The sequence below is a fragment of the Melozone crissalis genome, unplaced genomic scaffold (assembly GCF_028551555.1).
Source record: "Melozone crissalis strain CALT ecotype California unplaced genomic scaffold, PUWL_Pcris_2 ptg000008l_1, whole genome shotgun sequence".
Lineage (NCBI taxonomy): Eukaryota > Metazoa > Chordata > Aves > Passeriformes > Passerellidae > Melozone > Melozone crissalis.
This window is the reverse complement of record NW_026535786.1, coordinates 13229698-13254867: the sequence shown is the minus strand read 5'-3', so window position 1 is coordinate 13254867 and position 25170 is coordinate 13229698. Positions and strand designations below refer to the sequence as shown.

The following is a 25170-nucleotide window of genomic DNA, read 5'->3' as shown; positions in this document are numbered from 1 at the left end:
GTTCAAGTGAGGGCACAGAGGTTTAAAGATCATCTAACCCAACACTATGCCAGGGGCAGGGACACCACTCCTGAGACCAGATTCCTCAAGGCCTTATGGCACCTGGCCTTAAACACTGCCATCTACTGCCCTTCTCAGAGGTGTAGGATACCCCAAAAGCTGCTCTGATACAACAAAAAAAGACATGACTACATCTTCTTTCAATGCTGTGACCACATACTTACCCCAATACAGTCATGATACTAGAGACAACAAAATAAAATACAAGGAAACTTTATTTTTCAGTTTTATCAACGTTTTGCTCTGTTTTTTGTTGGTTTTTCATTGTTGTTTGCTTTTGTCTTCAAGCTGCTTATTAGTTGACAAGTCCGGTCAGTTTTTGTATTAAAAAGGATTTTGATGGAGGTAGCTTTGTCTCTGTCCTGGCTTTTGCTTGGTCTTGCCTGCACACTTGTCTCAGTAAACAAACTCAAAATAAAATTAAGAACGAAAACTGGAATTCCAGGCGGAGGCAACGAGCAATGCAGCCAGGTTCTCCATGTAACAGACATGGCGCTGGGGCCTCCAGTCACTATGTACAGAGTCCATCATACATCCATCCCCCTCTCTCCTAAACACACTCCTTGCTCCAACGGGCTGGCTGCAGAGGAAGGAGTTCCTTCTCCTTCCAGAGACCTGAGCAGCAGCTTCCATGGAGGGAAACAGCACCCAGTCAGGAATGTCAGGCAGAGGGGTAGAGTGTGAAGGGGTGGGCTAGGGGAGTCACTTCAGCTTGGCCGAAAGGTCAACAGCACTGGGCCAGGAACTCACTGCTGCTGGGCCACCTGCAGGGCGAGAGAGGAGGAGCTGAGACTCCCGGGCTGGTCAGGGAGCCCAGCCCGGGCCCTCCCCCCGTGGCTCCCGTACTGACCAGAGCGGGTACGTACTTGTTGGGGCGGGGGCGGCGGCGGGGGCTCGCTGCTGCGGTTGGCCAGGCGGCTGAGGATGTTGCGCTCCGACATCTGGAGGCGCACTGCCACGGGGGGGATGCGGGCAATCGTGGCGGGCAGGCGGGTCACATCGGCCTTCATGTCACTCAAAAGCTCCTCCAGCTGCTTCAGAACTACAAGAGAAAGGGACATCTGTTCGGACGGGAAAGGGACACCCCAGAGGGGACAGCACTGCTGAACACCTATCCTGCCCCTGTTTAACACACCGCATTACCTTTGTGCAGCACGGCATTGGCTGGTTTATTCCCCGCCATCGATTCCTTGGATAGGTGCTGGTGGCTCTCAGCCAGGCATTCCACCTCTGCAAAACGTGTGTTCAGAGCCATGGAGGGGTGAGATGGGTCTTCGGACATGTTCAGATAGGCAGCTCGCCGCAACTGCTCCTCGATCACCAGCGCTTGCTCCAGGAGCTGCAAAGTGAGGCAGCAATGAGACTTTCAGCAGCTGCCTCAGAGGGAGCCTTGTCTGTGCCCCCAGTCTCTCCTGATCCAATTCCCCACCAGTTCATAAGGTGGGATTGTGTAGCTGAATCTCTTTCCACCAGACAGTTTTACTGAGTAGCCCAAAACAGTAAGGGCTTCATGAAGCAAAGTCAGACACACATATTGGGTTTAACAGACTACTGCAAGTCCTCTAGTATCCTAATTCCTCCTCTGATTCTTTTTACCCATTCTTTATGAGGCAAATGGATGGAGATTACTCCTTGAACCCAAGGGAAAAGTATTCCATCCTATTTATAGAGAGAATCTAGAATCTTGTAAGCATTTGGAGAAATCAGCTGGAATCCTGTCAGTGCAGCATGTATCATTCAGTCTGTAGTCAATCACTGTTTTGCCCAAGACTGAGACCTACATGGCTTTTACCTGATGGCAAATCACTCCCACAACTAAGCTATGTTCACTCCTAAAGAGGATGAAGCAGAGGCTGAAGGCAGCCCTTCCAGCAACCAGAACTCTGTTCAGGTACATGGAGTGCGGTGTAGCAGACCGAGCAGAAGCTGTGATGAAATCAGTCACTTAAACCTTAAGCCTCTTGCTTACCAATTCTTCAATAAACATTTGGACAGACAGCACTTAATCAAGCTAATTTCCAGAAAAAAGGGAGTTCCTATCATGGAGCAACTGCATGCTCCTGAGGTATACTGCTTTTTTTATTACCCCTAAAACAAAAGGTATTGCATACATCTTTCAGTTTCTTGGTGGAAACTCAGAAGTGCAAGAACCTGTTCTTAGAGATCCAGGCAGTTATCACACTAAAGAGAAATCCTTACCTTAAATCTCCTTGCCAAAAACTTATTCTTTATTTCCAGGAAGTTACCCCTGTTCATCTCACCCTTGAAGGGTTCATTGAGGATGGCGTAACGTGGATCATTCTGAATATCCTGCCAACGGGCATAGCCATGACTGAGATGGGATGAGCTCAGGCAAACAAAGGCAGTGAAAACAAGGGAATACACAGCCCAGGCAGTACTGTTCTCCAGAGGGAGTGGGGAAAGGGGGTACAGAGAGGGGACAAACAGGAGCCAAGGAAGGGGAATGAGAATTATGTCCTGCTAAGTCGTAACTATGCTGCAGGAAGCTCCCCCTCCCACCATCACTTTCACTCTTGTGAAGATAAAGCACTCTCTCACTTAACCTATGCCAGTCAGATCCAGAACGGTCACTTTCAGCGTGACAAGTCATGTACAAGGTGGGAGAATGTGTCTGTCATGGCAAGGATACTTGATAATCCCAGCTAGGAGCCAGTAGTCGTGACGCCGATGCCAGATCTCATAGGTCTTCTTGGTGACAGTGGCAGCCCGCTCCTCATTCTGCCAGAGGGAGTGTAGTTCTGCAAAGGCAAGAGACACCAGAACAGGTAGAAGTTATTTCACAAACACCAGCAGGAGCTTATAAACAAGTTCAAGTAGATAAGGATCACATACCAGTGAAACCACCATCTGCTATGTTGAACATGAAGCGCTGCTTTACTGCCTTCTTGTGCCTCTCATCTACTGACTCTTTCAGCATCTCTCCGTTCTGCAGCATCACCACATCTCTCTTATCATCGTCCTTTTTATCATCTGTACACACAGGAAATTTTTAAAACAAACATGGCAGATACTGCAACAAGTTGGACCCACAATGAATCCTTGCAGAAGAAGGGTTAAGGAAAAGAAGGGAGTCATCATGCCTCACCTTTCTCATCCAGAGTGATTATGGGAGGGTCAGAAGGATTCTCAGTAGCTGCTCTGTCTTCCACTTTCTCCACATCAGCTGCAGGAAAGAAGGGGAACATGAGATGCACAGGAACATAGCAAGTCCACAGCTTTGTTCTTCGAGCAGTGAAACCCAATACTATACTTCAACTTTCCTGATTTTCTACATTCCAGCCTATTTCTTTAGGATTAAGTGCTTTGTACCTTTGCTTTCTACTTCCATTGGTTCATCTGGTCTTTCCTTCACTTCCGTCTCCTCTACTTTCTTTTCATCTGCTTCTGTGGAGTTCACTGGGGATTTTGCTTCCTGGGGCGGTGTCTCCACAGGCTGAGCACACTGCTGAGCACAGTGATCAGTGAGACACAAAGTGTAGCAGTGCACGACACCAGAACACAGTCACAGTCGTTTGAAAAGCAAAGACACACACAAAACTGTGAGGCCAGTTCTGAGGACCAGAGTTATCTTCAAGTATCACTCTAAAAACTCATCTCTGCCTCAGCTAAAATGAAGGGGAGGCAGAAGTAGAGAAATTCACAATTACAAGGCAAAAAAGCCAAAACTCACCTCCATAGGGGCCTCTGTTTCAGTAGCAGAGGCACTGAGCTCCTTCTCTGGTTCAGAAGGCTCTCCTTGCTCCTTAGCACTAGCTCCTTCTTCTACTTTTACTCCATCTTCTGTGTATTCCCCATGCCAGAGCAGCACAGGAGACAAAAGAGAAGCAAATCAGTAAGGTCCTTCCCTGCTACCAAGACCATTTTGTTCCCAGGATCAGGCCCATCAAAATGGAACTAACATGACCCTCCCTTTTCCTGCCCACTACAAATGCTGGGCTTCTCACTGATGCCAGCTCATCCCAGGAAAGCCAGTGTCCTCTCTTGCCTTTAAGGACTTGCACATGTCTTTGGCAGCCCTCCTAACATGAGAGTAAGTTGATCTGCGTCCACCCCCAGACCCCAGCACCACAGTTCTGGTGAGGGGAACAGCCAGGCCAAGGCCAGGACGCAGGGCTGTACAAGAGGGAGCCCTCACCAGGGGGAGGAACAGGGGCCGGTGTGTTCGGCTGTGTATCCCCTGGTGTCGAAGGAGTTGGAGTCTTGGGAGAGGGTGAGCTGGGCTGTGACAGTTTCTTGTTCTCCTCTATCTCTGCCAGTTCTGGCATACTCCAGCGGCCGTTCACATGCTCAAATTCCTGCACCTGTACAAGGAGAGAAAGACGTAACATTGGAGGAGTCTCATCCCTACACCTGTAGAGGCAGAGCACTGAGCACACAAGAAAAGTAGGTGCTAAAGAAGAGGTAACTCTCCAGCTCAAGACCCCAGTGACTACAGCTGTATGTATGGCCAGCAAAGGCCACACAGCTCCGCCAGGCACTCACCTTTTTGCGTATAAGCGACATGACCCCAATGCGAGTGAGGACGTGCTGCCGAGAAAGACCTTCCCGTGGGACCCCATCTGCAAAGGTCTCTGCACCATCAGCTCCAGGTTCACATAAATGGCGCATGAACAGCGAGACATAGGCCCTGCAGCGATTGAGAGACAAGCAATTCACCCATAAATTGCATTATCTGGAGGCATGCACTGTCAGACCCCTGCCAGCACATAAGAGTCTCAGGGTAATTTCCCTTAACTCATAGTAAGAAGTTCTGGGCCTCCAGGCTCCTTCAAGGGAGAATTTCCTAACAGAATCACTATGTACATAGAGGACACACAGCTTACTCAAGAATCTTGAGCCAGAAACAGTCAAACTCAAGAAAGACTCTGTGAGAGTATTCCCTATATGATTGTAGAGCCATGCTACTCCTATAAAAGCATTTAGTTTTGGTGACCGAAGAGTCAGATCCGAGTAAGAGTTACCTACAATCCCAGTTTATTCTTTAATCTCCCACAAAGAATCAACCAGTATGTTAAGGAAATGTAGTCTCCATGAAAAGGCCCAATTCTCATTCTTCCCAGACAGGTCTAGCTGCTGTCAGTCTTCCATTCCTGCCTACAGCAAACTCACTTGAACTCCTTCTCTGACTTGCCACGGAGGTCCCGAACAAGCCACTGAGTGGTGAAGGCATCCTGAGGTGGCATTCCATAGCGCATGATAGCATTGAGGAAGGCTTTCCGCTGGCGAGCGTTGAAACCCAGCACCTGGAATGAAAGAACAGACATATAGCAAGAGGAATACAGGAGCAGCTGGGGTGCAAATGCCTTCCCTGGCACAACTTACCTCGATGTTCCCTCCCACACGGGCCAGTAATGGAGGCAGAGGCTTATCCTTGTCATTTCTCAGGCCCTTGCGGCTAGGCCGACGAGCTGCTGAAGAGAGAAATGCAGCTAAGCAAAGAGACAATGCACACAGCGTATTTCTGGGAGAGTACTGCCCCAGCAGGAGAGCACCACAAAACAAATGTAAATGACCCAGATCGAATCCCAACTATTCCCACACTCAAAGCAGCCCAGGAACTGTCTCCAGTAGAACTTACCTTCAGATCTCTCATCAAAGTCCTCGTCTCCTTCTTCAGAAGCAACTGAATAGTCTGACTGATTATCTGACTGGTCATCCTGCCAGTCTGAAAGAAAAACAGCACGTGAGCCTGAGACGCTACTCCGTTACTTCCCAGCAACACATACTTACACCCGCTTTTCCCTCAGGCTCCCGTGGATTTGTACCTCTATCCTCCTGCGAGCCATCGTTGTAGTTCACTTGCTTGCGAATACGTTTGCCCTTGCCCAGATTCCTGGCCAGATCCTCCTGCTGTTGCTCATAATGGTGACGGAGCAGCTTCTCCCAGTAATCAGGATCTACCGATTCCTCCTGCTTGATAATTTCCCGTTCAACCTCCTCTTCCTCCTGGCAGAGAGGTAACCAACTTAGGGCCCTATGATCCAAGTCCCAGCCTGTCATGGCAGATATATGCCTGCCTGCTTGGCCTTAAAAGCTTCAGAGCTCAATTAACTTAATTGATCCTCCATCACTCAGGAGAATGTATTAGCTGCCATCCACCTCATACTCACCCCCATCTCCTCCTCACGAACCACATACTGGGCCACCTTGAAGGAGCTGAGATATTCATTCATGCCCTGAAGTTCTGTATCTTCTGTTTCATCCTGGTTCCGATCCAACAGACGCTCAATTGCTTTGTCATCGTAGTGGATGACGCTACTGTCCTCACCTTCTTTGTTATCCCCTGAAGGAAGAGTACAGGCACCATTGCTGTATGGATCTCAATGGACTATGAAAGGGAATGCCACCCTAGACCCTCTCTGTGGAGCTATAATCAGCACTGTGTCCACAGTCTCTCACTAAATAAGGAGCCAGATCTCCCCTTCACTTCTATTCCCAGGCACTCACCCCCCTCAGTAGCTTCGTCCTTGAAGAGCTCTTCAGTGCCAAATTTGAGAATGTCATCAAGCTCCTGCTTGGACATGGAGCCTGTCTTGGAGCCCAACCCTGGCCTCACTACCAGGTGAGTTAGCATCATTTTCTTCTTGGCCACCTGAGTGATACGCTCCTCCACCGAGGCCCTTGTCACAAAGCGATATATCATCACCTTCTTGTTCTGTCCAATTCTGTGCGCACGGCTGAAGGCCTAGAAAAGAGACGTGCTCAGAACAATCTAGAGCTGCACAAGCAGCAGGTCTGACATACTCCACCTACCTCCACAAGCCTCCCCCACCTGCCCTCACATTCGCTCTTAGCTTTAGTGAAGGCTGTGCTCTAGAAGATTCCTCCACTATTTCACTTCCCATCTCTACCCATCCTCACTGCTCCAATTTTGCACATTTCTAGAGGGAAAGTTTCACACTCTTTCACTCTTTCTGATGATTTAATGTCTTCTCTTTGTCAGGATTACTCCATAATGAGTGATCCCATTCAGACTCACCTGGATATCATTGTGGGGGTTCCAGTCTGAATCGTAGATAATCACAGTATCTGCTGTGGCCAAGTTAATACCAAGACCCCCAGCTCGAGTTGAAAGCAGAAAGCAGAACTGCTGAGCTCCAGGAGCTTAGGTTAAAAAAAAAAAAAAGAGAATAAAAGTAATCAAGAGAGTGTGCAGTACTCAAAAAAGAATTTGTAATTGACCCACATCACCTGACAGGGAATTGCTACTAATGTAAGATTCCAGGAAAGCAATAGAAGACTTGGGGCACAACAATCCCATGAGTATTAAGCACATACAAGGCAAGCTTTCATTTTACAGAAGAAGTAGGTGACTGTATACCATTGAAGCGATCAATAGCCTCCTGACGCATGTTCCCTGTGATTCCTCCATCAATCCGCTCGTATTTGTATCCTTCGTGTTCCAAAAAATCTTCCAGAAGGTCCAACATTTTAGTCATCTGCATGTAGCAAAAGCACCAGCACAGAGAGTGAGGGACACATGGATACCAGATCAACAGATTTCTTTCTCAGGAAAAGTATTCCAGGCCTAAAAGTTTTTTTCCATATACCTGAGAGAATATGAGCACCCTGTGACCTCCTTCCTTCAGGTTCTTCAACATCTTCTGGAGCAGCAACAGCTTTCCAGAGGCTCGAATAAGTGCACTACCATCATACATGCCATTTGGCATTTTTGGAGCTTCCTAAAAAGAAAAAGAGAAAGAGGGAATAAGGTGCAAAGCACAAAAACAGCTTGAAGGGATGCAACTTTGCCTTAGCCCCCAGCTGATGCTGGCTCCACTGACCTTGGCACAACCACTGCCTGTATGAAACATCAGTGCTACCCTGTCCCTGTTCTCTTGCCATTTAACTCCTACATACCCTCCTCTTTTCTTACTTAGTCCCTACTCTTTCAGTCTTCACCACCTCACACGAGTCAAAAGATAGCTCCTACCTATCACATAAATGTGCTGGAAAAGAAATGGCCTTCCAGCATGCTGGGTCTAAATAAAGACAGGATGAATAAAACCACATAGAAGCAAAAGGAGAGAAATGGGAATCCCTCCATGCCTCACCTAGGGAGCTAACTGGCTTGTAGGGAATTTGCTCATACAGAATAAGTCACTGGACATACCATAGCAGCCACAGGAAAGAGGTAGGGGTGGTTACAGCACTTCTTCAGATCCATAACAACATTGAGCAATGAGACTTGGTTACCACCACCCCGTGCATTCAGTGCCTCAAAGTTTCTTGTCAAAATGTATTTATAATATTTCCTGAAAACAAAAAAGAAAACACAACAACTCAGCCAGTTGTCATGAGAATGACTAACGTACTCTTCTCTTGCTAAACTCTGCACAGCTTCTGGCATTACTACCTAAGTGAGTGCCACTGGCAGAGCTATCTCTTTATCCCTTACACCAGAGCTCAGGATTAGTCCTTCCTCTGCTCTAGTGGCAGCCACTATGCAGAAAACCCTGCAGAGTAAGGATAAGGCTGCTTCAGCCTCCTCTTTGAAATGGCAGAGCAGAGAAACAACAGCTCAACAGCAGTGCTCTCTTCATCCCCACACTCACTTCTGCATGGGACTCAGCTCCACTCTGACAATGAGCTCAGTCTTAGATGGCATATTCTTGAACACATCAGCCTTGAGACGCCTCAGCATATGCGGGCCCAGCATGTCGTGCAGCTTCTTGATCTGATCTTCCTTGGCAATATCCGCAAACTCTTCTAGGAAGCCCTCCAAGTTACTGCAGGGAAACAGACACTCAGCAAACAGCACAGAGGAAAAAGAGCAAAAGAGCAAGCGAGGGGAAGGGAGTGACAAGACAGGCAGGCTGACTGGCACTGCAAGACATACTGGAATCTCTCGGGCGTCAGGAAGTTCAGCAGGTGGAACAGTTCCTCCAGGTTGTTCTGCAGGGGAGTTCCTGTGAGCAGCAGCTTGTGCTGGAGGGAGTAACCATTCAGCACACGGAAGAACTGGAAAGGAGAGAGCAGGGAACAAAGTGGGAAAATAAACCAAAACACACACACAAATACACCAAAGGCTTATTAAGTCATAGGCTTACAAAAAAAAAAAAATCTAGAAAGTTGACACCAATCTAGGGTTCAATTTAGATCACATCAGCTGTTTGGACAAGAGTTCCAAGTAGTTCACATTCCAGCCAGGGTTACTAGACTGATCTTATTTGGATCATTGTTCTGCATAGCTAAATCATGACTGCAGCAAATCCTCTGAGCCATCAGGTGCAAGTGGGTTTCCTTTGCTCTTACAAGTTACAATCTTTTCAGACCACAAATCATTTCTAGACTGCTGTACCATGTATTTTTTCTTGCTAAATTAGTGTTCCACATTCCTACAACTACTCTGCCTTGAGAATTCTAGAAATAACTAAGTCACTCTTCCTATTCATATCACTCCTGGCAGTATTCCAGAGCCCTGAACAAGCAGAGGAGAAAAAGAGCTAAGGGTTTGCCAATGTGTTTTGAAGGTAATTTGCACTGGCTTTCACAAAAATGAAGTAATTCCAGACAGAATGAGCAGTTAAAAGTACTGCACTGAAAAGCCCAAGTGCACCATGTTCACCTGTACTATTTAACACTAAAGCAGTAATTTATTATCAGTTTGGCCATTTCTTTGCTTACCTTACACTTAGCATGATACAAGGTCAAACTTAATGAAAGCAGCTGTACTGGATGGCAAACAAAAAACATACCACTTGTTTTGGTTATTGCACCAGAAGAGTACTTCTAGTGGCTTCCATAGGGATTTATCTTTCCATGTAGTTATAGTTAAAATATTTTTATTTTGGAATCAAATGTGGAAGTTACTAATTATATCTGCAAACTTTAGGAGATGACCCAAATTTGTCAAGAAGCACCTGACCTAATCTATCTTGCAGCCAAACACCTATAAGCTGTTCTTATAGGACAGGAAACTGGTGTAGAGAAATATTTAATGGTTCTGCATAGTGTCATAGTGTGACCTTGAGCCTTTACATCCTCTTTCAATTAATGAATATTAATAGTAAGCATTCATTCCTACTTCCAATGGTTTCAATGCTAAGCACAGAATGGCATCCAGTCTTAGTGCCTACAATAAAACAAGATCTAGAAACTGAACTGCATGCACAGCTGTGATGTCTCAGGAAGATACCTCATGCCAAGATCCAAAACACTAAAGCCATTTAAACAAAACAAACAAACAGAAAAAAGAAATCAAGGAGCAATTTTCTTTTACAGTCTCCAAGAACCTCTAAAGTCAGCTTTCCAATAATAATTGGTTTTGGCGTACTGAGCACTGGAATCCAGCTGAAGACAGGCAAATCAATACCAGAATTAAGGCACAAGGCCCACCTAGGGAGGGGCTGGATTAAGAAAGTACAGTCAAGTCTACTCAATTCAAACAGGCTTAGTTAAGGTGCAGGCTCATATTAAAGCAGCTATATGGCTTTCAGCACCTACCCAGGCATTTTTAAACACCTCTGCCCACCTTCAGTTTCTGTAACACCTAATTAGTTCTGCTACAAAGCCAGATAAACACAGAGAGCAAGCCTACTCTGGAAGCAGGGTAATTCTGCTCATGGAGCATGTTTTATGCTCAGCATGGTAAACCTTTACAGAATAGAGGTGGTGCAGGTATGTGATGCTTTCAGAGAAATCTTTTTGTATTTGAAAGCAACAACGACATCCAGGTGTTTCTGTTTTTCAGTCTAGACCAACTGCCCATTCACCTGGAAAGAAAGCTGTTTTAACCAGTGATCTGTATAAGTAAAGTTGTTGCCAATGATGACTGATCTCCAAATACAGGCTGTTGATTTTTCTTTTTATTAACACATCAAATTTACTACTGAACAAATGACTAAGAGCTGTCTCTCTCCCCTGCAACATATGCCATGCCCATGAGCCACCTATGCTTCTCTGTACCTTAGACTGGTTGTTCTTCAGTCTGTGAGCTTCATCCACAATGAGACAGGCCCAGTCAATAGAGCCTAGTATGGCCATATCAATTGTGATCAATTCATAGGAGGTGAGAAGCACATGGAATTTGACAGCAGCCTCCTTCTGCAAAGGAAAAGGATGAACATGTAATGGGACAGAGGATGTGGTGTTCCTCCATAAAGTCACCCTGATAAGCCGCGGCCAACAGCACATCAAAAACTTTCATACCCACAGTGTCCTCTCACAAGACTCAAAATGCTGCCCAAACCATTTTAGCCTTTTAATTCCCTACTGCTCTCAACACATGTAAGTCTCCTCAACTCCCTCACTACCTGCTATTTTTGGACAGATGCCAAATATTCTAACAAAGATGTCTAACAAGTAAGTAGTGAGTAGAGGCATGTTAGAGAATTGAGATTTGGAGAAAAGTGGCTCATCAGAAAGCTAAGACTTCTAAAGATAGTGTACCATGAAACTTTAAATTACTATTAATACTTAAGGCTGTTCTACTTCAAAGGAAGGAAATGAGTCTGCCTCTGCCACTGAAAATGCTTTAGCTGCCATCTTGGTTTTACTAGGAAGACTTCAGTTCTACAAGAAGTAGCCACCTAGGTCAGTCTTCCTTCATGTCTGGGCACAAAATGTAATTTCTCACATGTCTGGGTATGGCCTGTCAGCCAATTCCTCAGGATGAAAAGGTTCATACTTTTTTTGTATATTTGTGTTTTACACACAGCAGCAATTCTGACATCAGCTTAGATCTGTAGAACTAAAGATGCAGAACTTCACAGGTTAAGTAGGGAAGACAGAGGGACTTGCCCAGGGTCAGTACTACCTTAGTCAACTATCTTTCTCCAGTACTAAATCAGTTCAGACTAGCAGGAGTATTTAAACAGTCTATAGCAAGAGTCTGAATGTCCACTTGTCATCAATTTCCAATTATTTCCCCTTGGAAAGTACAAGCATAATCAGTTCTCAGGGACAGCAGAGTATCTGAATCTCAGCTCAAAGTTAGTTGACTGTATCTCAATTCAGGCTTGTGTTAAAGCAGAGCTCTGTACCTTCATTCTGGATGCTTTTTTGCCTCCACGTATGGCATTATCCTCAAAAGTGAACTCATTCTCACGGATGATGGCCCGGCTGTCTTTGTCCCCAACGTAGGTCACCACATACATGTCTGGGGCCCACATCTCAAATTCTCGTTCCCAGTTGATGATTGTGGACAGTGGTGCACTCACCAAGAAGGGACCCTTTGAGTGGCCCTACAAATAGAGTCAGTAAGAGCATTAGATGACTGCAATCACTAATACAGGCAGTCTCTCCCTGGGCAGTGACCTCCCAGCTCTCACCTCTTTGTATAAGGAATACAGGAACACTGCTGTCTGCACAGTCTTTCCCAGACCCATCTCATCAGCCAAGATTGTATCTGTGCCCTGGGCCCAAGAGAAGCGCAGCCAATTCAGCCCTTCCAGCTGGTAGGGATGCAAGGTCCCCCCTGTTACATCGAGGTACTCCGGTTGCCGGTCATATTTCACCGTTGGCTGTAGTGGAAAGAAGGAAGAGTTTCCTCAGATAGTTAACTCAGGTAGTTAACAAGAGTCCTTTCTTAGCCACCCTTATATTCACTAGTACAAATGAGGCTTCACAAATGACAACCAGACTAGCATCAAACCCAATTTCCAAATGGCCAAAGGCATCCAACAAGAAGGCTTTTTTTTTTTTTGTAAAACCCTTTTCACCAAGAGCTAGGGAGTCTGACCCAATGGACACGGTGGACCTTTGTCTGAAGGCTCCCTAATGCCACTTATTCTTTGGGCTATGAGGGAACTCCAAACCATATGTTGTTCACAGTTTCCTATTTATCTGCAGGCTCTCGAAAAGAAGCAGCTCTATCAGAAGGCTCCAAAGCAAAAAGCAGTAACTCACATCTACTGTGGGAGTCTCAGGGGGTCTCTCCAGTTTCCGCATCTTCACTTTCTTTAACTTCTTACCAGGCCTGCCCTCTTCACCTCGCATCAGCTCCCTGTGCAGACACAGGGCCAAGGACACATAAGCTTAATGGCTTTTTATTAACAGATGGAGCAAAAATTATTGCAGAGAACAGGAGGGCAATCACCCAACTCAAAAAGGCTCAAGAGAACAGGGCTGGAACCTTCATGGTAGAGAAGAAGAAGGTCCCTGCCCAAAGGGCATAAGGCACAAGATGCTTCTTGCCCATTTCCATCTATTAATCCAGCCAGTGCTAAAGGCTGACATACTGAAGTACTTTCTCTTGAGGGAAGGGAAAAGGAAAACAACCTCTAGATACTTCTCCTACCTGTGATTCCAGTAGGCTTGCTTGTAGAGGTCATAATCTTGAATATCCACATCTTCACTTTCCCAGGATGCCTGGTCATAGGGTAGGTCTCTCCATTTAATCAAATAGTGAACATTCCCCTTCTTATCCACACTGCAGAAGAAACCAGTAGTCTCAAGCACAGTGAGATGGCAGTATTCCCCCAATCCATTCAAGTGGAAGGGAAGAACTCTTAGTGAAGCAGCAGAAACAGAACAACAATGTCTGTCATACCAACAAACAACTCCCACTGTTTCTCCCAGTCATACTGCAGTTTAGCTCATCCCCTCTCCCTTAGCCCTGCTTAAGGTCTTTGTTGAAAATCCTCTTTGTTACACCCCCTACCTATGATTAAGGATCCTGTGGATCATCATCCACTCTGGCTTGATCCCATATCGATAGAAACGCTCCTCCATCTCAGCATATTTGGGGTCCTTGTTTTTTCTCTTTCGGCTTTTCTCTTCTTCCCCTCCAAAATCTCCCGAGGGAGGCTCATCCATATCATTTTTGCGTTGGTAGTTACGAAACATGACCTGGCAGTGCAACTCCAGCTGCAGTCAGGACACAAGCAGTCAGTAGGTGTTCCAGCCTCAAGTGCCCACCCTCATGCCATGGTTAGGCTCCTGCACTCACCTGCAATTCAGACACCCAGGAGCAGTGCCAGTAGGACATGCCCTGCCATTTGACAAAGAACTGCCTCTCAGGCCGACCCTCCAGAGGCTTTGGTGGTGGAGCATTGGGGTCTGCATCGGGTGGACGTGGTGGTGCAGGGCCCACTGGGGGCTGACCCCATTTCCAGATCAAGATCTTCTGCACCTTTCCTTTCAAAGCTGGGCACTAGGAAGTTAAACAGACCTTGATGCATCACAGTGTATGTACACTAATATGTAAGCACTGAAGAGCAGAAAGAGTCACTTTTATGGTTTCACTACACAGAATTTGCTAGGCTTGATGAGCCCAGTAGTCTGTCTAACTACAACTTCACTGAAAGTCCGTGCAAAAAAAAATCTGCTGTATAACTAAGGGCCCAACATAAGCAGTTTTTTTTTTGTTCCTCAGCTTATGAAAGCAATTAGCATCATTTATACTACCTATTTCAAGAAATTTCTGGAAAAGCATAGTACTTCTCCTAACCATCTACTAAGAAAGGTCTTGGCACTACAAAGCTTACCACATTGCAAAACCAGTTTGTCTCAGTATCAGTTTGAATTACTTTAAGCACTGAATTTGCTTGCACTTGATCTCCTGCCTCTACACACATACAGGAGCCCAAAACAGTGATCCATGGCATGCTGGACCAAATTACCCTGCATGTGGACAAATCTCTTGAGACCCAAAGGCTGTAGCCTGGCTCTTCCCACTGTCTGGAGAAAGCAATCAAGGCACAATACAGCTACAAAAAGTCGGGCCTTTAAGCTTTGTGACAAAAGCTTGTGAGGAGACAGTCTTCAAAGGACCATGTATTTCCACAGAAATATGATGATCCAGAGGGATTAGATCAATCACCTCTTGTAGCAATGGGACAATGGTACAAGCAGAAACTCACAGTGCAGCGAGGACACAGCCATTCTCCATTGGGAATCTCAGGCAGCGGGGGATTCAGACAGTGGATGTGATAGGATGAAGGACAGGCATCACAGCACAGCAGCTCTCCTCCATCCTTGCAGACTCTACAGAACTCCATATGGTGGTCATCCTCTTCCTCAGCATCTCCCACTACATCCTCCAGGATTTCCTCACCTTCAGAGTTATCCTCCTTTGCTTCCCACTGAATGCCCTCTTTTTCCTTTGGGAGACATAAATCAGAAAAACAAAGTCATTATTTCATTACCACAGAAACAACCCCAAGTCACTTGACATCCCCCTCATGCATGATTTCTTGCATCATTTGGGGAATCCAATACTCACACAGTGTGGGCAGCTCCATTTGCCCTCTGGAGCTTTCTCCATGTCTGGGTCCAGGCAAACCATGTGGTAGGCACGAGGGCAGGTATCACACAATATAATTTCTCCTCCCTGCTGGCACACCTCACAGTAGTCCTGGTGATCAGTTTCGTAGCCATCCACAGCCACTGTGGAGTCCTCCTCACCTGCAGAGGGTGATGAGGAGTTACTGCAGTACAAGCCACAGGTACAGGTTTCCTACAGCCAGGGAGAGTTTTCTCCCAAAAGCCTACACAACCATCTAGAGACCCAGAATACAAAGCTCTTAGTCCATAGAAGTAAACAGAGCGAGAAGGAAGACCTGGAAACAGGAGAAAAACAAGTCCCTTTGTGCCCCCTTCCACCCATGAAATAAAAGGTACAGTTAAGGCCAGGAAAACTCATTACTGCATCTGTCTCCCTAACAAAGAACTCCTGAAAGAACTTCTGAAAACCTTTTCCTTATTCAAAATAACATCAAGTTCTTCCTTCATAATCAATTCTCCCTCAAGTATGCTATCAAAACTCCACACAGACTTCTCTCTAATCTTCCTACACACTTAGCTGTGCTTGTCTCCAACTGGTGACAAATATGTTTACCTTTCTTTTTCTTCTTCCCAGCCTTGAGTTTTTTGCGACTGCGGCTACTACGGCTGGTAGATCCGTCTGACACAGAGTAGCTGTTGATGCTGGCATCATCAAAGTCTGACTCCACATCCAGATCATCATCTTCACTCTGAGGCAGGTAAGAGAAAAGCTTTGTTACTCAGACACACATGCAGGGGAGCAGCTATCAGACACACCCCCAGGATTACCAGCACATCATGACCTCCTCCCCACAAGGTCAAGAAAGGAGCATCACTTACTGATGATCTTTTACGCTTGGAACCAAATCCTCCCAGTTTGATTTTCAGTGGTGCCACCTTCTTTGTTTTAGGTTTCTTGATATCAGGAATACGAGGACTGGCCTTTGGCTTCCGCCGGGCATTGGGTCCTGGGAACACAGGAGGCAGAGTCAGCAGGGCTATGGCCTTGACACCAGTCACATTTTATCCTCCTGCCAGACTCTTCACTCACCTTTGCCCTCCTTTGTCTTGGCTTTCCTGAGTGGCACATCTACAGGGGGCTGCGGCAGGACAGCATCCACGTTTGTCACCATACTCTCGACTACTGCAACGGCTGCAGCTGCAGCAGCTGCCACAGATGCACCTGAACTTCCCTTGAAGGGGTTGTTGGTGCTAAACTCCCTCCATTTGGCTCCCAGGACCATCATCATCTTCGACACTGCTATTTTAGGGTTCTTGGCTGCAATAAGTGGCCTGTGAACAGTTAAGGAAGGAAGGAAAGGTTACTGAACCACCCTGAAATCTAGATTATTCCTCCCCACTGCCACCCCCATCAGCAGCTTTATCTCAACTACATTACTTTCTAATCTCTGATCTCAACAGCCAATGAATCTCACCATTCTCATCCCTCACTATGTGAAAAATGGAAATTTTTGGGTGCAAGAAAATGGCATTTAGCATATTAAGGAAGAAAGGGGACTGGGAGAACTTGCACCATCTCAATGACTGAAAGCAAAAAAGCTAGCAATCAATAATTTTGCTGTTGCTTCAGTTTTCACTCTAGGTACTACACTAGTGTGCACTGAGTCTCCAAAATCAAGGGATCTAGTTTTGCTAGTTTTGTCCCATCTCTTTTTTTGTTCCCAAGTCATTTCAAGCGTAGGCTTGCAGCTCACCTGACAAACTGGCTGAAAGCTTTGTAGTTGGTGAGTGTGCGGTAATCCTCCTCTGTGAAGATGTGATCAATATCCTCCATGCCCCAGTCTTCCAGGAGCTGAGCAGATGACTTTGGCTCCTATGAAAAGAGAATCATGGTAACTCTGAGCAGAGCTTCAACACATCTCTCACATTCCACAGATGACCCAGGGAATTTTTTTCCCCCACATCCATTTATCACTACCATAGGACACAGCTGCAAAAGCAGATCAGTGGAAATGGGAAAAGTATTTGGATGCAATATAAATTCCATGTATGCTTAAAGCAGTAGAGAGGGAAGAATGCAAGGTGGGAAAAAGGTGAAGGCAAGAGGGTCTAGTGGAAGAAGAGACTGCACAGTCCCAATTCCCTGTGCAATCACTAAGGGAGAGCACAGTGATCCCCCAAATCAGATACTACATGGGAATGAGAAGCAAGCAGGCAGCAGGGTAGCTTGTTACCTTTGAGTCATCATCTTCTTCCTCCTCTTCCTCCTCCTCCTTGCGCTTGGCTTTGTTTTTCTTTTCCTTCTTGGGTCCTAATTTCTTCTTTTTCTTCTTCCCAGGGGTATAATCACTGCCCTCACTGTCAGAGCGCAGAACCTCTTCTTCTTCCTCCACAAACTCATTCCCCTCACCAGAGCTGTCCCCCAGCTGGGGAGGGAGGGAGAGATCAGCCATGAGAAAATACCCTGGATAAGCACAAAATACTGTTCTCTCCCCAAGCTCCACAGGATTCATTCAAAAGATTGCTGCTATCAGCCAACAACAATAAGCACCCTCACCCTCTACATCCAGATTTTAGAGTGTGACCTTAGGCATCCTTTTTCTTACCTCCTTCTTCTGACGCTTGCTGAGCTTAGGAACTTTAGGTTCCTTCAGTTTCTTGGGCTTCTTCTTCTTCTTGATTTTGGGAGTGTCAGCCTCTGACAGAAGCTCTTCTTCTGGCTCTTCTTCAGGTTCTGGATGTGAAGAGGTGACATGTCTCATTCAACGCCCTTCTGCGCAGTACAGCGTAGCCCCCCTTGTCTGCTTCTTGCTACGTACTTACAAGCAGAGCTGGTTACAACTCTTACTGCTCACAACAGATACTCAAAAACTGTATCCTAAGGTACCACCAACACGGTTTATCCCCCTCCCAACACCACCTATTTCCACAATCTTCCTTCTCCAAGCAGAACTGCACTCAGAACTTGAGGACAAGAAGTTTGTCATAACCCAACAAGAAGAGGGAAGAGCATAAAAGAGATGGCCACACCTAAAAGGGGCAAAACAGTGAATTCATGTGAGAACCTGAGTAGGATACTGTTTCAGTCCATGAATCTCCAGGAAAAAACCATCTAGCCTCTTCAGCAGTACAGAACATCCTACAGCTGCATGCAAAATACAGGCCAGTAAGCCACTACTTTTCCTCCTCCATAGGAAAGTTGTTACTCAGCAACTCTATTCTGATCCAGATTAGACAGAACCTTCCCCCAGCCCCAGCAGCTAGCAAGCTGCCTGCCGGGCCCGAACACACTGCCAGTTCCCCAGCAGCAGCGCACACTCCCATCTGTGTGCCCCCGTTCCTGGCTGCCCTTGGCCCGAGGGGGCAGAGGCAGCCAGGCAGCCCTTCCTTCTCTTTGTGGCAGGCTGCGGGAGCAGCGCGGCCACCCGCCCTCCCCGCCGCCCCGCCCACTGCACACAGCCAGAGTCACTCCTTCTCCCTCCAAGGGAAAATGGCCTCCTGACCACCCGAGCTGGGCAGGATGGAGGAAGCCACAAGTCAGAGGAGCTACTGCAGCCGGGGTTGAAACAGCACAGACAGACATCTCAGAACCTGGAGTCCCATGCCTGGCCCCTGCCATATTCCCAGCCAATGGATGTCTCTTTGCTGCCATGGTGCTGCAACACCAGGTCCTTCAAGGATCATGCATCTTCTCCCCCAAGTTCTAATTTAGAGCCTCTAATGACCCACCCTTTCCAAGGTATCACCTAAACTCCTCCATCTTGCAGTGACTTTACCAGGTTTTTTGCAAACAGATTTTCATTACCAATAGCCCCATACTGCCCAAGATCTCAGAGGTGCCAGAAAACTCCAGAGACGAGGCTTAAGAAAAAAATGCCAAACAAACAAAAACCCAAAACTCCACAACACCATCTTCCCTCCTCCAGTTACATTTCTCACATATGACACAACACTCCAGTACGAGTTAGTAGGAAATCCCACACTTGTCCTACAATTGACTACATACATCACTCATTTTTCACAAGGAAGTGAAGAATCCAGATGCATGTCCACAGAACAGGTCATCAACAGCAGCAGCAACAAAAAAAAACAAACCAGAAGAAATCCCAGGGCTCTAACTTAAGCCTCATGTTGATGATGAGGATGCAAATACAAGGGAAAAAGCAAGATGCAAGGACTAAAGAAAAGCAAAGGTGAGCAAGCAGCACAGAGTAAGAATCCTCAATAATTGGGTGTGGTGATGAAGGAAAGTGGGTCACGCAACAGCCCAGGGCAGTTTTCTCTGGACGTCAGCCGGTCTTAGCTCCCAGATGAAAGCAAGCCAGGCAACCTGCCCTTTCACATGCTACCTCCTCTTCCCCCTCCCCATTCATGAAAATTGAAATTCAAAAGCATTTCGGTACCCTGTCAGAATTGGACGCTCTGCCTCCACCCTCTACACCTCCTCCAAGCACAGGCCCTGACAACCTGCAATGGCTTGGAACAAAGTCAGCTCCACCTGACACAAAGCCTCGAGTCTCTCACTTCAAAGTAACCCTGGGACTCGGATATCAAAAGCATACAAGTGACTTGCAGCAAAAAAAGCAAAACCAAAACCATTCCCCAACACATCATGCACTTCACATATTCAGCTTGAGACCAATATTATCCCCACTCCACATGCATGCCCTGCAGGCTCCCCATACCTGGATGCTGGGGGATAGCGTTGTTCAACAGGATCTCCATCTCATCATCATCACTGCCCCCTGAGCATGGTGATGGAGATCCGATGCCCGAAGCCATGTCCACCACACCGGGGGAGGCCTGGGCTTACACAGGTTATCTGTCGTCTTCTTGCCAGTCTGGCCAGTACTTCACTGAAAAGAAAAACAGAAAGTTACAGCAAACCTGAACTCTGGTCTCTCAAGCAATAGTGCTACTAAGAGGATCTGTGAGAAAGCTTAGACAGCAACTTTACTGGCTTTGGAGCCTATGGATAATAGAACCACCGGCAGGCAGCAAGTATCAGTTTAGAGTTGTGATAAAGCAGGCTTTGGAGACACTAGATATTAAACTGAGTCAGCAACTCATCGCTGGCGAGGAAGCCAAAACAGCTGTCCTAAAGGAAAACTCTCCCGTCCTCAGCAGCCGGGCGCGCTCGGTTATTTCTGCCTTGTGCCGGGAGAAGGCAGCGGGGCAAGCCAGGCAGCCGGGCTTCCAAGGGAGCCCCGGGGCCAGCGGGGCGGCTGTCAGCGCGGTGCCCTGGCCAGCAGCCCCAGCCCGCCCCGGGCTGGCACTGCAGCGCTGGCCCAGCCCCTGCCCGGCCGCCGGCCGCACACAAAAGGCCGGGCGGGCTCGGCGGCCCCGCTCCGCCGCCCCCGCCCGGAGCGGGGCTGCGCGGCGCAGGGCGGGGGCGGGGGGCACCGTCTCCCGGGCGGGGGCGCGGGGCGGGGCCGGGGAAGTCCGGCGGGCGTGCGGCGAGGGGCCGCCGCTCCCCGGGGGCCGGCGCAGGCCTGGGCTGCGGGCACCGGCGAGGCGGTTGCGGGGCGGGGGAGGAGGGGCCGGACCCGTCCTGCGGCCGCCCGGGCAGAGGGACGGCGCGTCCCCGCAGGAGCTGCGGCCGGACGGGGCCGACGGGGCGACCGGCAGCGAGACGCGTGTGCCGGCCCGGACGCCCCAAGAGGCGGCAGATGATGGCCTTGCCCGCCCTCGTTCCCTCCCGGCTCCTCACCCGGCTCCGGACCCCGGCTCCTCTCTCGCCGCTGCCGCCGCTGAAGGGAAAATGGCTCCGGCCGCGGCACCGCCTCTTAAAGGGGAAAAAAACCCGGCTAGGCCCCGCCCCCTCCCGCCTACATCCCATAATATGCCCCAGGACCCCGGCAACAGGCCCCGCCCCCGTCTCCCCGGCAAACACACACCCCCTTCCCCCCCCCACCCCGACATCCCATAATACTCACCCTCCCCTCAGAACTTCCCACTCACTGCCCGGCCCGGCATCCCATAATAATAACCACCCCTCCCGCCGGTAACATCCCATAATACTGCCCCCCCCCGCCCGCACCTTCACCCCGAGAAACATCCCATAATACTCCCCCACGCTCGCACCCCTTCGCTCCGGCATCCCATAATACTGACCCCCACCAAGAAACATCCCATAATAGTGCCCCCCCGCCCCGCGCGGGACCCCGCGCGCTGGGGCAGCGCGCCCCCCCCGCGCCTCCCGGGGCTGCCATCCCATAATAGGCACGTCCCCCTCCCGCGGGGAGAGCGCGCTGGGGGGGGCAGGGCGCACTGTGAGGACCCCCCCCAACATCCCATAATAGTCACACCCCGAGCGCGCACATCCCATAATAGTCACACCTCCCCACCTCCCCCCCCGCCTCGCGCCCAGGCAGGCATCCCATAATAGTCGCCGGGAGCCACCGTCCAGCCCGGCATCCCATAATACTCGCGGCCGCCCGCCCCGCACCCGCACCCGCGGGGCTCCGCCGCCGCCCCCCGCCCGCCCTGCCCGGGGGCGCGGGGCCCGCACCGGCCCAGCCCCCGCTCCGGCACGGGGCACGGGGCCGACCCCTGGCACCGCGCGGCCTCCGCGCACCTCCCGCCCTCCTGCGCGCTGGCACCGGCCCCGGGCACAGGCTCCGGGCACCGCCCTCCCACCGCCGACCGCCCCCGACCTCGGGGCTGAGCTGAGCGCCCCGCTCGCTTCCCTGCCCCGTTCTGCCGTGCCCATCCCGCACGCTCCGCCCGCGGGGCCGCAGGACCCCTCCAGGGCTGTGCATGCCCGGCGCGGTCAGTGCCACCTCCGGCCTGTGTGCCCGCAGGGACTTTGGTGCCTCCCCTGCACCTCGAGGCTTCCTGGCTGCTGGTACTTGCAGATGTACCTAGCCCAGAGATACGCGTTCTCCCAGGCAACTAGAGACAGGACCAGAGCATGCAGTCTCAAGCAGTGCCAGGAGAGGCTTAGGTTGGGCATCAGGAGGAATTTCTTCATGGAAAGGGTGATCAGGCATTGGAATGGACTGCCAGGGAAATGGTGGAGTCACCATCCCCAGAGCTGTTTAAGGAAAAGCTGGATGTGGCACTTAGTGCCATGGTGGTGTGCGGTCAAAGGTTGGACTTGATGATCTCAGAGGTCTTTTCCAGCCTAACTGATTCTGTGATACACGGTGTGTCCACGTACTCCATTCCTCCCTGTCACCCAGCACCCTGCTGCAGCCTCCAGCAGGAAACTCATCATCGATTTACACAGACGGGAACGGTCCGCAGGTATAAGTATAGTCCAATTATGCACATGCAACTGTATCATTAATTTCCCATTAAACAAAATCACATCCCATAATGCCACCTTATCCTCTGTTGAGCATTTTCACAACGCTATTAATCTCAACAAAGAGGCGCAGACCTGTCCGTCTCTCCCAGTCAATGTGTGGGTGTCAACAACCGCGCTTGTTGCTCCGCTGTCCCACGCCTGGTGGTGCGTGTGCACGTTTTGTCCCGCCACAGTGAAACACGCCGCAACACAAGTGGAGGACTGGCTGTTTACAGAGTGCAACAGGTCGCTCACAGACCCTGTAACGCAAGCCGGGCTTTGTCTCTGAAGGCTCACTGAAAACAGGTCCACGCACACAGCGGCCACGCAGGTGTTCCATAATGCCATCCCACCACCTCGCCCGTGTGCCAAAGCGGCTCTGGATACCGGCAAGCTCTCCCTTACCTGTGCATGCAGGCCCTGACCGCCGCCTTGCATGGACAACGCTGCTGAGATACCAGCAGACTGCACCACCACATCTGCGTGCCCATCTCCACTGCGTGCTCCCGCTGAGTTCCACAATGCACAATGTGTGTGCAGCCACTCTGCAGCACGAGTTGTGCCTCCTGTGCCCTCGCTCCCACCTTGCCAGCAAAGACTAGACCAATACATCCAACAGGCTGTTGTGTAACCCATGCTCCTGCACACATAAAAATGTCTCCAGCCATCAGCAGCACGCGCCCCGTACTGTCCCTGTACGTACCTTTGCCCACATGACAGTGACAGTCTCATTTATCTCGGCTCCATGGATGAAAAGAGCACGCTGCTCTTCCACAGATGCTATCCATCCTTCGCATGGATCAAGCAGACCATCCAGCGCTACAGAAACATGTGGTGGATGACACCACCACCAAACTCTCGTGGACCTCTGCAGGACTTCTCATTCCCTCTTGCACAGCCACAATCTCCTCTCAACAGGAGCCAGGCGGACAGCCACACCAAATTCCCAAGCTGAGCAGCCCAGCACCCACCAGTGCCCACCAACTCCATATTTGCCTCTTTCCCCCACTGGCTTGGCTACAAGGGGAGAGGTGTGATGCAGATGAAGAACCTGCAGAAGGAGTTAAGTGCTGGGACTCTCTCTGTAGGTGATTCCCAATGCTCTTGCCAGCATGGTTTTGGTCCGAAGAAGGCTGCTTGCTACTGGTTAGGCAATGTGTGTTCCGGTGCCTCCAATGCTAAGGCATGAAGCTTCCCAATGAGCCACCACCTCCCTAAAATCTTTCTCTGCATGACAAATGAACACATTTTTATCATGAATGTGCCCAAGATTCCCCACCTCAGCTCAAACTCCTTTTTTCCTTTGTAAGTCGAAGTTTCTTAGTCAGCAAAAATCTTAATTTTCCCTCAAGACAATAACTCCATATGGGATATACATTATTATGGTTAAGGTGTTTTTACTGTTTGTGAGGGCGAAATAGATTAAATGGATTAAAAATATATCTCTTTCTAAATATTTTTCTTGGATGAGGAAAGATAGAGTTCCATGAAATAGATTTCTAGTTATTTGGCTGCTTTAAACTTGGAAGTTTCCGTACCTTACTGTGGTTCAATTACTTACCCAGTTTAATTGAATCTTTTGAGTTTATAGCACTTGGCTTGGAAACAATTACAACAAGATCCGTGTAACACAATCTTCCCTACCTGTGCTGATGGGTGCCAACACCCTGAACAAGCCCACAGCACACTTCCCATGGGGAAAACATCTACAACATCTCGCTTTGGTGCTGCACCCGTGTTGGGAAATCCAAACTGGCCAGAGGACCTTCCACACACCCCTGCCCAGCTCTGCTTCCAAGAACAACTGGCTGAGGTGGACTCTGTACTCCTGCAGCAAAAAGCTGGGGTGACCTCTAAATGATTCCTGTAGTTTTGTGCATGGTCTAAGTTAGTCAGGGTTCAGGTCCCTGTGTGGGACCCAGGAGAGTCCTGCTCCATCTCCCTCCACCTCATGGGCAGCTGCCCCTGTCCAGGCTTTTATCAGGCCCATAGACCTTTCTCACTTTCACTTTTAATTTATGTTCACTTTCAAACATACTGCCCCAAGGTAACAAGAAGAACAAAGCTTTTGACATTGTTTCACCCTGGAACTCAGGGTAGCAGGCTGGAAACCTCTGTCCTGTGTGTTTCCGTGCTGCCCAGCGTGGGATGTGAGGCTGGGAGGAAGGAGCTCCAGAGCATTTTGGAAAGAGGGGAGACTCTCCAGCCTAGCATGGACCGTTCGTATGTGGGACACAGATAACGGACTACAAGCCTGACATGCTGGTGCTGCAGACAATGTGATCTGAAAGATCGGTTTATGGCCTTTCAGGCTATTTTTTGTCAGCTCCTCTCGCGTTCCGTAACAATACAGAGGGGCTGATGGGTTTAGATGCTGGGCACTGCAATGCTGCCACTGTATTGCTTCATTTGTGGGCTGGGACACAGCCATACTTCTGTTCTCCTCATTTTTGCTGTTTCCCGGACTGAGCGTTGCTCCAGCCAGTCTGTAATATCTGTTCTGTCAGGTTACATACAACCGGTAACATGAAAAATATCTTTCAGTGTCTGCGTAAAACTGGCAGCCCCCGATGTACCTGGGAATGTGATGCTGTTCTGCAAAGGCTGCAGCTACATTTCACCTCTTCCTT

The 25170-nt window shown here is 49.0% G+C and overlaps 1 protein-coding gene and 1 non-coding gene across 7 annotated transcripts; both read right to left on the bottom strand.

Moving 5' to 3' along the window:
- Positions 1-257: 257 nt before the first annotated feature.
- On the bottom strand, positions 258-21031 carry CHD4 (chromodomain helicase DNA binding protein 4). Of its 6 annotated transcripts, none has more exons than XM_054269821.1 (40): positions 20960-21031; positions 19935-20105; positions 17856-17983; positions 17484-17675; positions 17004-17122; positions 16340-16581; positions 16129-16256; positions 15863-15998; positions 15248-15429; positions 14886-15125; positions 13973-14176; positions 13685-13890; positions 13322-13453; positions 12931-13027; positions 12354-12545; positions 12066-12266; positions 10990-11127; positions 8921-9042; positions 8637-8810; positions 8195-8336; positions 7632-7763; positions 7403-7520; positions 7061-7185; positions 6529-6766; positions 6192-6364; positions 5847-6027; positions 5660-5746; positions 5404-5492; positions 5191-5324; positions 4564-4708; positions 4217-4382; positions 3752-3861; positions 3391-3526; positions 3167-3244; positions 2914-3051; positions 2711-2819; positions 2260-2392; positions 1204-1399; positions 911-1102; positions 258-824 (listed from the first exon to the last, which is right to left on the bottom strand). In XM_054269821.1, the coding sequence occupies exons 2-40, from the start codon at positions 20029-20031 to the stop codon at positions 763-765; spliced, it is 5814 nt and encodes a 1937-aa protein (XP_054125796.1). In that variant the 5' UTR covers positions 20032-20105; positions 20960-21031; the 3' UTR covers positions 258-762. The 6 variants fall into 6 exon arrangements, with proteins under 6 accessions (XP_054125796.1, XP_054125801.1, XP_054125797.1 ...); XM_054269826.1 differs by having other exon boundaries at positions 927-1102; XM_054269822.1 differs by having other exon boundaries at positions 3391-3523.
- LOC128933254 (small Cajal body-specific RNA 11) lies at positions 4052-4190 on the bottom strand. Its single transcript, XR_008482765.1, has one exon. It is a non-coding gene; the product is annotated as a small Cajal body-specific RNA 11 (non-coding RNA).
- Positions 21032-25170: the final 4139 nt, after the last annotated feature.